General features: G+C 46.4%; 1 protein-coding gene across 9 annotated transcripts in view; it reads left to right on the top strand.

The window, feature by feature from the left end:
* PWWP3A (PWWP domain containing 3A, DNA repair factor) overlaps positions 1–12,652 on the top strand; it is a 124,586-nt gene that overhangs the window by 28,850 nt on the left and 83,084 nt on the right. For 6 of the 9 annotated variants that reach the window (XM_073596781.1, XM_073596801.1, XM_073596790.1 and 3 more), the window contains one exon: positions 6,437–6,507. The exons of the other annotated variants lie outside the window; for them this stretch is intronic. In XM_073596781.1, the coding sequence (XP_073452882.1) occupies positions 6,437–6,507 (71 nt within the window). The remainder of the gene's footprint in view (positions 1–6,436; positions 6,508–12,652) is intronic. 9 annotated transcript variants of the gene reach the window in all.

The raw sequence follows: 12,652 nt of genomic DNA, 5'->3' as shown, positions 1-12,652 counted from the left end.
CTGATGGGTTATAGGGTATCACTAGGTGATTGGACACTGGTCACACCCTAGACAGGAAGTTCAACCCACTATATAACCCCTCCCCTTACTGGGGATACCTCAGTTTTGTAGCAAAGCAATATAAGTGTATTAGAAGAGGGGTGGCACCTCTGTGTCCCGTGATGTACCTCAAAAGAAAAGGATTTTGCAGGTAAGCTGTTATAAAAATCCTATTTTCTTTCTCGTACATCACGGGACACAGAGCCTCAGTAATCACTGATGGGATGTCCCAGAGCAATGCTATTTGGGGGGAGGGGACCACACAACGTAGAGTGTAATCAGACCTGAGGACCTCGTACCGCTGCCTGCAGCAGACTACGCCCAAAGGCGATATCCTCATGCCTTCCCACGTCCACCTGATAAAATCTGGTGAATGTATGGACTCAAGACCAGGTTGCGGCCTTGCAGATTTGAGCCATAGAGGCCCGGTGATGCACTGCCCAAGAAGCACTAATAGCCCTTGTGGCGTGTGCCTTGATTTGAAAAGGTGGAATTTTCTGTTTCAAACCGTAAGCTTGAGTAATCATTTGTCGAATCCATTTTAAAATGGTAGACTTTGACACTGCCTGTCCTCTATTGGGACCTTCTGGCAACACGAACAAAACATTCGTTTTGCAAATTTGAGCAGTTGCTTCAAGATAGGCTTTGACTGCTCTTACTACATCCAAAGAATGTAGTGACCTTTCTTCCGAAGAACGGGGATCTGGAAAAAAGGAAGGTAGAACAATATCTTGGTTTAGATGGAAATCTGAAACCACTTTCGGTAAAAAGCTAGGATGAGGGCGCAATACCACTCTCTATCCTTATGCATGATTAAATAAGGCTCTTTACAGGAAAGGGCTTCTAATTCTGATACTCTTCTAGCAGAAGAAATGGCTACCAGAAAAATTAACTTTCTTGTCAACAAGACCAAGGGAATTTGACGTATTAGTTCAAAAGGCTGTTTCTGTAAAACTGACAGAACCAAATTCAAGTCCCAGGGGTTTAGGGGCGCCTTAACCGGAGGATTAAGACGCGTTACCCCCTGCATAAATATTCCGACTAACGAATGTGAAGCAAGTGGCCGTTAAAATAATACTGATAAGGCCGAAACCTGGCCCTTGATGGTACTCAACGCCAGCTTCATTTCTAATCCCATTTGTAGAAAGTCAAGAATTCTACCTATATGACATATTTTCTGGGATGCCAACCCCTGGCTTCACACCAGGATACATAAGTCTTCCAGACTCTATGATAAATTACTCTGGAAGCTGGCTTCCTTGCATTGATCACGGTAGAGATCACAGGACCTGAAAGCCCACGATTCTTCAGAACGTGGGTCTCAATAGCCAAACCGTCAAATTCAGCATTTGTAAGGCAGGATAGAACACTGGACCTTGAGATAACAGGTCTGGACGTGACGGTAGGGTCCGCGGGGAACCTACTGTCATCCTTACTATTTCTGCATACCAAGCTCTCCTGGGCCAAGCTGAGGCCACCAGATGTACCAACTTCTTTTCCTGCCTGATCCTGCGAAGGAGTCGTGGCAGTAGCAGAATAGAAGGGAATGCATAAATCGGTGAGAACCGATGCCACGGAATCACCAACGCATCTGTCCCGCATGCAAGAGGATCCTTTGTTCCTGCCACAAACATGTCGATCTTCTTGTTAAATCTGGATGCAAAGAGATCTACATCTGGAATCCCCCATCTTTGCATATGGCCCAAAAGATGTCGGGGTGAAGAAACCATTCCCCCGGGACTAACCGCTGGCGTCTCAAATAGTCCGCCTGCCAGTTTTCTATCCCCGGAATGAAAACTGCCGATATGCATGGCACATGTTTTTCTGCCCAGACTAAAATGGTTCACTTCTCCCTGAGCTGCACGACGCCTGGTGCCTCCTTGATGATTGATATAAGCCACTGCTGTGGCATTGTCGGACTGGATCCTGACAGGGCAACCCTGTAGCCTGAGAGTCCAGGCCTTTAGGGCTAGATACGCCGCACGGATCTCCAGAATGTTGATGGGTAAGGTCCTCTCAATTTTGGACCATTCCCCTTGGACCGCAGACTGTTCCAGAACTGCTCCCCAACCCGAAAGTCTGGCATCCCTTGTTACCACTCTCCAGGTAACCGGTAAAAAGGACTTCCCTTTTTGCAGGTTTTCGGGTATTAACCACCAACCGAGGCTCTGACGTACTGTAGGAGACAGATGCATTGGAAAATCTAATGCCTGCACTTTCTTGTTTCAGGCGGACAGGATACTGTGTTGCAGCAGTCTCGAATGAAACTGAGCATAGGGAACTGCTTCGAATGAAGCCACCATCTTTCCCAGCAGCCTCATACAAAGGCGAACAGAAGGACCCTTTTTTGTTCTGACTACCTGAATCAGTTCTTTTAAGGCACTGATCTTTGCCTGAGGTAAAAATACCTTCTCTTGGCTTGTACCTATGACCAGGCCCAAATACTCCAGTCTTCTTACTGGTTTTAAGAAAGACTTTTCTAAGTTGAGAATCCAACCTAGATATTCCAAGTAGTTGACTGTGGTGACCAAGTTCTGTTCCAGGCAGGCTACCGACCGGTCTATCAAGAGCAGGTCGTCTAGGTATGCTATGAAAGTTATACCTTGGGCCCTTAATCTGGCCAGAGGAGGAGCCAAGATCTTTGTAAACACCCGAGGTGCAGTGGCTAGCCCGAAAGGCAGGGCTATAAACTGAAAGCAGGGAAAATGGGTACATGCAGGTACGCATCCTTGATGTCTATTGACTCCAGAAGTTCTCCTCCTTGTAGGATGGAGACTACTGATCGAATTGATTCCATGCGAAAGGATCAAATCTTTAGGAATCGGTTTAGATCCAGAATGGGTCTGACATCTCCATTTGGTTTTGGAACTGTGAAGAGGTTTGAATAAAACCCCAATCCCCGCTCTTCCGTGGGAACCACCACGATGACCTTTTGCGACAATAGTCGCTCCAACGCTAGGAGGAGAGACTGCTTTTTTTTTCTGGATCTCTGGGGACATTTGATCTGAGGAAACGAGGAGAGTGGAATGCTCGGAACTCCAGTTTGTAACCTAGAGTTACCGTGGAGATCACCCATCTGTCCTGCCAGAGCTTTGACAACTATAGCAGTCCCCCCCCCCCCCCCCCCCTCCACCCGAGCGAGCGGGGGCGCTCCTTCATAAAGAGGCTTTAGCGTCTTGTCTAGTAGGCTTCTTCCCCCAGGACTTCTTTTGTCCCTGGGGTCGACTCTGAAATGTATTTTTTGAGCCTGATGGAGGAGGCCGTCGCGACTGCCTGGAGGCTGATGCTCCTGACACTGGGGAAAGAGCCCGTTTTTAAAAAGAGGGACGCTTACTCACTCCTTTTCTTAACTGGTAAGAGTGTGCTCTTCCCACTAGAGATCTTTTGGATATAATTGTCCAAATCCTCTCCAAACAGCCTTGCACCACGAAATGGAAATCCAGCCAGAAGCTTCTTACATGGTGATTCGGCTGACCAATTTTTCAACCATAAGATTCTATGCATATGCACCAACCCAAGCGAAAGGTGAGAGGTTTGGATAATAGAATCTCTGATTGCGTCAATAGCAAAACATAAAGCCGCTGGAAGGTTGGCCAACCCCTGGGCTTGCTGTTCAGGTAAAACTTTCAGGACCTGTTTAACATGGTCTCTCAAGTATTGACAGACTCCGATTGCTGCCACTGCAGGTTGAGCTACTGAACCTGCTAAGGAAAAAATATTTTTTAACAGGAATTCCATTTTTTTTTATCAGTTGGATCCCTAAGCATCTGAGCATTGTCGACAAGACAAGTCAGACTTTTATTTACGGAGGAAATAGTGGCGTCAAGTGCTGGTATACCCCACATTTTTCTAAATTTTTCCTCCATAGAATAAAGTGTTGAAAACTTTTTAGGCGGAAAAAAATGTTTATCTGGGTGATCCCACTCAGAATAAATGAGCTTTTCTAGTAAACTACGAACAGGAAAAGCATGTGGTGTTTGAGGAGGCTTCAGTGAACCCAAAGAAGAGGAGGGTTCTTTAACTGACTCAGATACGGGCAACTTAAATGTGGAGCGGACCAATCCAGCAAGAATTTGCACTAATACCTTCTCATCCTGAGAAGCTGAAGAGGGCCCTTCTCCACTTGATTCCTCAGAAGAGGAATCATCAGTCTCATCCCGACCCTCTGAGAGGGATTCCTCTCCTTTTTCCCAGAGTTCCTCTGCTTGAGGGTCCTGGGTAACAGAGGGAGACCTAGTGCGTTTTCTTCCATTGAGTGAAGATGCAATTAAGGCCATTAGTCTTACCTCTAGTCCGTTAATGGTTGAGGAAAAGGTCCTTCAGGGGGGGGAAGGTGCTGCAGAAGGGGGGGTCCTCAGAGCCTGAGGGAGATCCCCTAGAGCCTCTGGTTTTCGAGGTATTTGTACCTCTTCTACCCATAGTGCAAAGCAACAAAAGGTGGAGGTACCACAAACACTGACTGCTGAGCGATGTAGTTCAGCAACTGCCGCTGCTACCAATGCTCAGTCTGGTGTTTTTAAGTAAATACTGCCTGGGAGAATGCCTGTGTCCCACCTCACATGCGCCCATCAGCTCTGTGTCCCCCCATAGGCTGTGTACACCTGAAAGAGAGTGCACTTTATAGCCTGTGTAGCCAGCGATGTGGGCGTCTAATCACGCCGGACGTTGCGTCAATGCTCCGCTCCCCCTCTTCCGACCACCCCCCCCCCCCCATTTTTTTCAAAAACGTGTGCTTTCCCGTGCGAGCCGAGGCTCCGATCCTTGGGACAAGCATGGAGGGGAGGCTGGGGTGGAGGAGAGAGAAGGGCCGGTGGATGGGAACCTGTCGAAAATGGCGGTGGCTGGTGGTGCGGTATATTACCGCTGTTTGCTCAGGCCACCCCGGCCCCCCTAACCATGGGGGGGGAGAATCCCGCCCAACCCATCCTACCTGGGGCCTGGCTGGAGGAGCGTACAGCGTGACACTGAGACAGACAGAACAAGCATGAAAGGTGTGTGCTCTTGACAGCCCCCGGTGCCGACAATAGGCATAGCATACATTTACTTAAAGGAGAAAACCTACTAGAATTAAATTCCTGAGGAGTCTCTCTTACCTTATCCAGCCGCAGGGTTCTGTTTATACAGACCCAATCTTCACCTCTCACGGTGGGCTCCGTTTGAAAAACCTTCAGAGACTGGGGCCCCCTTGAATAGGAGGATCCGCAGTTCTGGCCCCATAAAGCACCCTGCCAGGGATATGGCTGAAAAACAAATACTGGATCCCGGGATCCAGCTCTCTAAAAAGAGAAGCGTTACAGATAAAACCTCGTTTCTTCAGACACGAGGCCCGGGTGCCATCCAATTTGGCCTGAGAAAGCACTTTGAATGGATCCGGTTGCATGGCTTGCCCCAGTATAGGATATACCTTTGGAGCTCAGCACAGCACATCTTATTCGTGACCAACACCTAAGACACTGGCGAGTTATCCCCAGTAAGGGGAGGGGTTATATAGGGGGTTGAACTTCCTGTGTAGGGTGTGACCAGTGTCCAATCACCTAGTGATACCCTATAACTCATCAGTGATTACTGAGGCTCTGTCCCGTGATGTACGAGAAAGAAAAAGTACTGAAAATTTTGGAGGAAAAAATTGCAAATCATCTTTTTTCATAACTTTAGGCATAATTGTATTCTGTTACATTTCTTTGGTAAACATAACTCAAATCAGCCTATATTATTGAGTCTGTGTGAAAGTTAGTCTACAAACTATGTAATATATATTCGAAAACTTACCAGTCCTGATGTACTAACTGCCCATTTCATTTCCTGAGGCCCTAAAGTGCCAGGACAGTACAAATATCTGCCAAATTATACCTTTTTGTAAAGTAGACAGTCCAAGGCATTTAATAAAAGACATGGTTTTAGTAATGGCTGGTGGCACTGACAAATATCAGAGCAGCCAGCTAATGTACATGATCACCACCACAGTGGTATGATGTCACGATAGTGACACTAATAAATTGAATATTTTTTTTCACAATTTTTCTTTTTTTTTTTCTTTTACATTATCACCAGCGCAATGCAGTGTTGCCATAGTTGACCCTGCACTGCTCTAGGGAGGTGCTTGAGTTGTTTTTTGTTTTTTTTTACTGTGCTTGCTTATACATACTGGACAAGTGATTGCTGTGATTGGTAACAGAAATGACATGGTGCCAGGGCGGTGCACAGCTGCCCAGGACTTGGATCGGTGATGCGCTGTCTGGTGGACAAAGTGGTCATGAGCATGCACAAGACACAGTTCTGGGAGGACGAAGGGGCACGGTTAATCTGAATAAACACTTCATCTTCAAATTATTATGTAAGACGTTTGCATTATCCTGTTACATTTTTCTTCATTTTTTTTTTTTTTCTCCCTTCACAGGATATCTTTAAACTACAGTGATACGAAACCATTTCTGATGGTTGAACTAAAGAAAATCAGTGAGGATCTAGGTGATCATTTATTAAATTTTACAAGAATTCACTTTGGTTTATCTGTCCAATCAGTGTCTAGATTCATTATGATTGGTGTGTCTAAAGTACAGAATACTTCTTTTTTTTTTTTTTTCCTCCAGTATTTAATTGGTTAAAATTGGGGTTAGGAGGGCTAGGTTTATAGTTTAAACGTTTTTTTTTTTTTTTTTGGTCTTCTGATATATTTTTAAATGGTGCATGTAAATTACTGTATATTTTATTAAAGAGGAGCTCCAGGCTCCTTCAGAAAAAAATAAAGGACACTTATTTGAGGACACTTGCCTGTCCAGGAATCCAGCGGTGTCCTCACCCGAGCTGATTTTTCAAACGGCTATCGGGTGCTGCCGCCGCTTCCACTATAGGAAACTGCAGTGAAGCCTCGCGGCTTAACAGCCGGTTCCCTACTGTGCATGCGCGAAGTGTGCTGCACTTTGTGAATGGGCCAACTGCAGGGGAAGGAGAAGGGGGGCTGAACTTTTGGCTGAGTTCGCCGTGGAGGGAGGAGCTCTGCTTTAACCACTTCCAGCCCAAGGATGTCATATGACGTCCTGGACTTTGAGTGGGGATATCTGAATGATGCCTGCAGCTACAGGCATCATTCAGATATCCTCTTTTTCGGCCAGCGGTTCTGTGCACCGTAAGAACAATTATAGCGGCAGTTCAGCCTCTAAATCGTTCTTACAGGTGGCGGGAGGGGACATCGCCCCTCCTCTGGTGCTTCTCCAGGCTCAACTGTGTGTGTGATCCGTGAGCCGGAGAACCAGATGGTCCCCAGTCATCTCTGACCCTTGGGGGCCCGAGCGCGACATCATGACATCATGGCGGATGTAAACCATGCCAGGGACTGGGCTGGAATGGCCGAGACACTTGATTTATTTATTTTTTTTTGATCTCGGTCTTTCCAGCCTGGAGGAGGGATGTGGGGTCTTAGAGACCCCACATCTCTTCATAAAGAGGACCTGTCACGCGCTATTCCTATTATAAGGGACGTTTTATATTCCTTGTAATAGGAATAAAAGTGGTCAAAAAAAAAATCTTTGAGAAAGTGTAAAAGTACATTAAAAATTTTTTTTTTTTTAAGCTCCCCGTCCCCATCTGCTCGCGCACAGAAGTGAACGCATACGTAAGTTGCGCCTACATATGTAAACGGTGTTCAAATCACATGTGAGGTATCACCGCGTGCGTTAGAGCAAGAGCAACAATTCCAGCCCAAGACCTCCTCTGTAACGCTAAACTGGTAACCTGTAAAAAATTTTAAAGCATAGCCTATGAAGATTTTTAAGTACCAAAGTTTGGCCCCCAACCAGGAGTGTGCGCAATTTTAAAGCATGACAAACTAGGTATCGACTCGGCGTAACATCATCCCGTGTGACATAAAAAGTTGCAACGATCACCGTTTCTTTATCGTACATCATGGGACACAGAGCCTTAAGTAATTATTTAATTGGTTATAGGCCACCTTCAGGTGTTGACGCTGGTAAACCAAATCAAAGGAAGTTTACTCCCTATATAACTCCTCCTCCTTCCAGGAGCACATCAGTTTTTTCACCAGTGTCTAAGGTGTTGGTCACGAGTGAAGAAGTGCTCTGAGGAGCTCCAGGAGGGATCCATGCTGGATTTAAATTCCTCCCATAAAAAGAAGCCAGATCCATCCAGAAGTGCCACTGAGGCCTAAGATGGATGGTACCTGGGACCTCGTGTCTGAAGCACGAGGTTTTGCCTGCAATGCCTCTCTTTGTAGGGCTGGACCCCAGGAACCCAGGGCTTAGGTCTTGTTACATTACCTCAAGCTTCCTGATGGGGTGCTTGTACATGGCTCATGGCTGTTGGACCCCTGTTTTTACAGACCCAGTCCTTGAAGGTTTGCTAAACGTTGCCCGCCGTGATGGGTGAAAGTTGGATTTTCTGTTAATTCAGCAAAATCCTGCGGTGAGGACAAGGTAAGGGAAGAAAACTTATTACAAACATCTATGCATTTTCTTTCATTTAAAGTGGTTGTAAACCCGATTTATTTATTTATTTATTTTTTATATACTGTAGAGTAGAAGATTTCCTATCATTTGAGCCCAGTCTTGCCACACAGAGTTAATCCATCTCTGAGCAATCCTCTTTTATTGTTCAGTGAGATAAATCTTGACGAACTGAAAAAATCTTTGTCAAATACTCCCCCTTGCTGTGAGTGACAGGTGATTTACATATCTCGTGCACTAGCCTAAGAGACATGCAGTATTTTTTAATTCCCTCCCACTCCTTTCTTCAGCAGCTCTGCAAGGATTGGCTGTTCCACACCTCAGCATGATTTGGCATGCTGAAGTCATGTGGTTACTTTCCTGTCTTTTCACTGGATGTTAGAGATCATAGCAGAAGTTCAGTGTAAAAAATACACAGGAGAAAATGCATATTGACAAGGAGTGTAGAGGTGGGCGGGGAGTCTACTGACATCACGACTCCACCCACCAAGCTCCAGACAACAGACCCACCCACAGAATATGCAGTTTTTCGGGTCTAATAACCTACAGAGAGAAGACATTTGACAGGTAAAGATACATGCAGGAGGCATGTATAGCCTTATAGATAACTGCTATGGCTGTAGTGTAGAAAGGATGACATTGGGTTTACATCCACTTTAAGGAAAAAATGTTGTCATGCCTTAAAATCTCCACTAGATGGAGTCTATGCACATACCTTACTCTGTTGTCTCACTGTTTGCTCAGTTCCGTGTCTGGCTGCACAGCGTGTGGAAGGAGATTTTGCAAGGTAAAAACAAATCTGCAAAAAATGTCTTTTTCTCAAGTCGTCTTCCAGGACGGCACCCTGAGAGATGACTGCTCCACCTGACAGGAAACACAATCAATCAAGAGGTTAAAGGCCTCCGCCCCTCCCAATGCTCCTCAGTTTTTGATTGTGTTTCCCCACAGCGAAACCGTTTATTTTTCTGTTGATCCAAAGCCTGGGGCTGGTGGTCTCCCCCTGGGAGCCGTACCAAATGCCTGGGAAGCCGCTGGGTTCGGCCGGATGTTTCCATCCTTCCTGGGGGGTCTCCAAATTCCTTTCTCAGGGGGGGCAGCAGAAGTTGCGGTGACTTTGCAATTGTCCATAGAAGAGTCCCCCTGAGTGCTGAAGGATCCTGGGTACAATGGTGTACCCAGAACTTCAGGGGCCAATCTTCCTGTCGCCCTTCCTTACCTGTGCGGTGGCCGTGCAGTTGAAGGAGTTGTTGGTTTTCCTTCCAGACCTTTGCAGCTGTAGGCTTTTTTCCTGCCCAGCAGGACTGTGGCACCCGTCCAGTGAGTCTGGCCAGGGCATCCGCCCGTCCGACCGGAGCGACCGTTCGCTAGGATCGCGCGGTGTCTCCTTTGCTGAGTGCAGCTCAGCGTCCGGGGAGGGCGCTCGGCGCCTTCTCCTGATGATCAGGGAATGACCTCACTTCCTCCTCTAGAGGAGGTAGAGGAAAGACTGCAGCAGGAAGTGACCTCAGCAGATCAGGTGTGCCGTGCCGTTTCCGCATAGAGATTAGCCATTCCGGTCGAAGTAAAGAACTCTCTTCACTGGCTTCTTCCTCAGAGGCTTCAGGGGGTCTCCTTTGGAGCCAACTTCAGCCTCTCAGGATAACTACAGACGCAAGTTCCTGGGGGTGGGGAGCCCACCTGGAGGATCTAATAGCTCAGGGGTCCTGGGATCCAAAACAAAGAAGGGCCTCTAGGGTCTGATTATAGACACAGCCCAGGAAAGGGTGTTCTTGCCTCAAGTAAAAATAAATTCCATAAGCGAGCTGGTGCAGAGGGTCAGGTCAAATGGCAATCCCTCCATTCACCTCTGCTAGGAACCATGGTAGCTTCATTCGAAGCAGTTCCCTATGCCCAGTTCCATTCAAGACTGTTGCAAACCAGTATCCTGTCTGCTTGGAACAAAACAATTCAAGCTTTAGACTTACCAATGCGGCTGTCCCCAAGAGTGGCCCAAAGCCTCACTTGGTGGTCATTAACCCAGAATCTGCTGAAAGTAAAAATCCTTCAGACCAGTCATCTGGAAAGTGGTAATGACGGATGCCAGCCTTTCAGGCTGGGGAGCAGTACTAGTAAAGACAACTGTCCAAGGACAGTGGTCAAGAACCAAAAGAATCTTGCCCATCAATATCCTAGTGATTCGGGCAGTACGTCTGGCTCTAAAGGCCTGGACTTTCAGGTTACGGGATTGTCCTGTCAGGATTCAATCCAACAATGCCACAGCTGTGGCCTATATCAATCACCAAGGGGGCTCCAAAAGTCTCTCAGCACAAAGAGGTGAACCACATTCTAACTTGGGCAGAAAGGAATGTTCCATGCCTTTCTGCAGTCTTCATTCCGGGAGTAGAGAATTGGCAGGTGGACTACTTAAGTCACCAGCAGATATTCCCAGGAGAATGGTCTCTTTACCCCGACATATTTCGGGCTGTTTGTCAAAGATGAGGGACTCCGGACGTGGATCTTCTAGCATCCAGGTTCAACACGTAGTTGGTCAACTTTGTGGCCAGAACAAGGGATCCATTCGCATGCAGAACGGATGCGTTAGTGACCCCATGGGATCAGTTCTCACTGATCTATGCATTCCCCCCTATTCAGTTGCTGCCTCAACTTCTTTGCAGGATCAAGCTGGAAAGAAAGCTGATAATACTGGTGGCACCAGCATGGCCCAGAAGATCATGGTACGCAGAAATCTTAACCACTTAAGGACTAGCCTCGTTTTGGAATTTAGGTGTTTACGTGTTTAAAACAGGTTTTTTTGCTAGAAAATTACTTAGAACCCCCAAAAATTATATATTGTTTTTTTTTTCCTAACACCCTAGAGAATAAAATGGCGGTCATTGCAATGCTTTTTTTCACACTGTATTTGCGCAGCGGTCTTACAAGCGCGCTTTTTTTGGAAGAAATTCACTTTTTTGAATAAAAAAATAAGACAGTAAAGTTTTTTTTTTTTTTTTTATATTGTGAAAGATAATGTTACGCCGAGTAAATTGATACCCAACATGTCACGCTTCAAAATTGCGCCCACTCGTGGAATGGCGTCAAACTTTTACCCTCAAAAATCTCCATAGGCGACATTTAAAAAATTCTACAGGTTGCATGTTTAGTGTTACAGAGGAGGTCTAGGGTTAGAATTATTGCTCTCGCTCTACCGATTGCGGCGATACCTCACATGTGTGGTTTGACCACCATTTTCATATGCAGGTGCTACTCAGTATGCGTTCGCTTCTGCGCGCAAGCTCGTTGGGACGGGGGGTTTTTTAAAAAAAAATTTTTTTTTTCTATTTTACATGATTTTATTTATTTTTACACTTTAAAAAAAAAAAATTGTCACTTTTATTCCTATTACAAGGAATGTAAACATCCCTTGTAATAGAAAAAGCATGACAGGACCTCTTAAATATGAGATCTGGGGTCAAAAAGACCTCAGATCTCATATTAACACTAAAATGCAAAAAAAAAAAAAGTCATTTAAAAAAAAATGACCTTGAAAAAATGTGCCTTTAAGACACATGGGCGGAAGTGACGTTTTGACGTCGCTTCCGCCCAGCAGTGTCATGGAGACGAGTGGGCGCCATCTTAGCCTCCCTCGTCTCCAGACACGGCAGGGAGACAGACGCGTTCGCCTCCGCCGCTACCGACGGCTCCGGTAAGCGGCGGGAGCGGGGGGGCCCTCTCCCACCACCGATTAAAAGTGATCTCGCAGCGAATCCGCCGCAGAGACCACTTTTATCTGAAAGCCGACCGCCGCGCGAAAACGGGGATACCGGGGTTATGGCAGCTAGCTGCTGCCATAACAACGATATCCGCTGCCAAACTTTGGACGTACATCGGCGTGCGGCGTGCGGCAAGTGGTTAAAGATGGCAGTGGAGGGCCCATGGTCCCTCTCACTATGGCTTGATCTGCTCTCTCATGTACCGATATTCCATCCTTCCTTACGGTCTCTAAATTTAAGGGCTTGGCTATTGAAACCCACATTCTAAAGAAACGTGGGCTTTCCGGGTCAGTTATCTCTACCCTGATTAATGCTAGAAAGCCGGCTTCCAGAACTATATATTAGAGTCTGGAAGGCTTATGTTTCCTGGTGTGAATCCAAGGGTTGGCACCCTTGGAGATGTAT

Source organism: Aquarana catesbeiana, linkage group LG01 (assembly GCF_042186555.1).
Source record: "Aquarana catesbeiana isolate 2022-GZ linkage group LG01, ASM4218655v1, whole genome shotgun sequence".
Classification (NCBI taxonomy): domain Eukaryota; kingdom Metazoa; phylum Chordata; class Amphibia; order Anura; family Ranidae; genus Aquarana; species Aquarana catesbeiana.
Note: the sequence above shows the minus strand (reverse complement) of the source record. Positions and strands in the feature narration are given on the sequence as shown.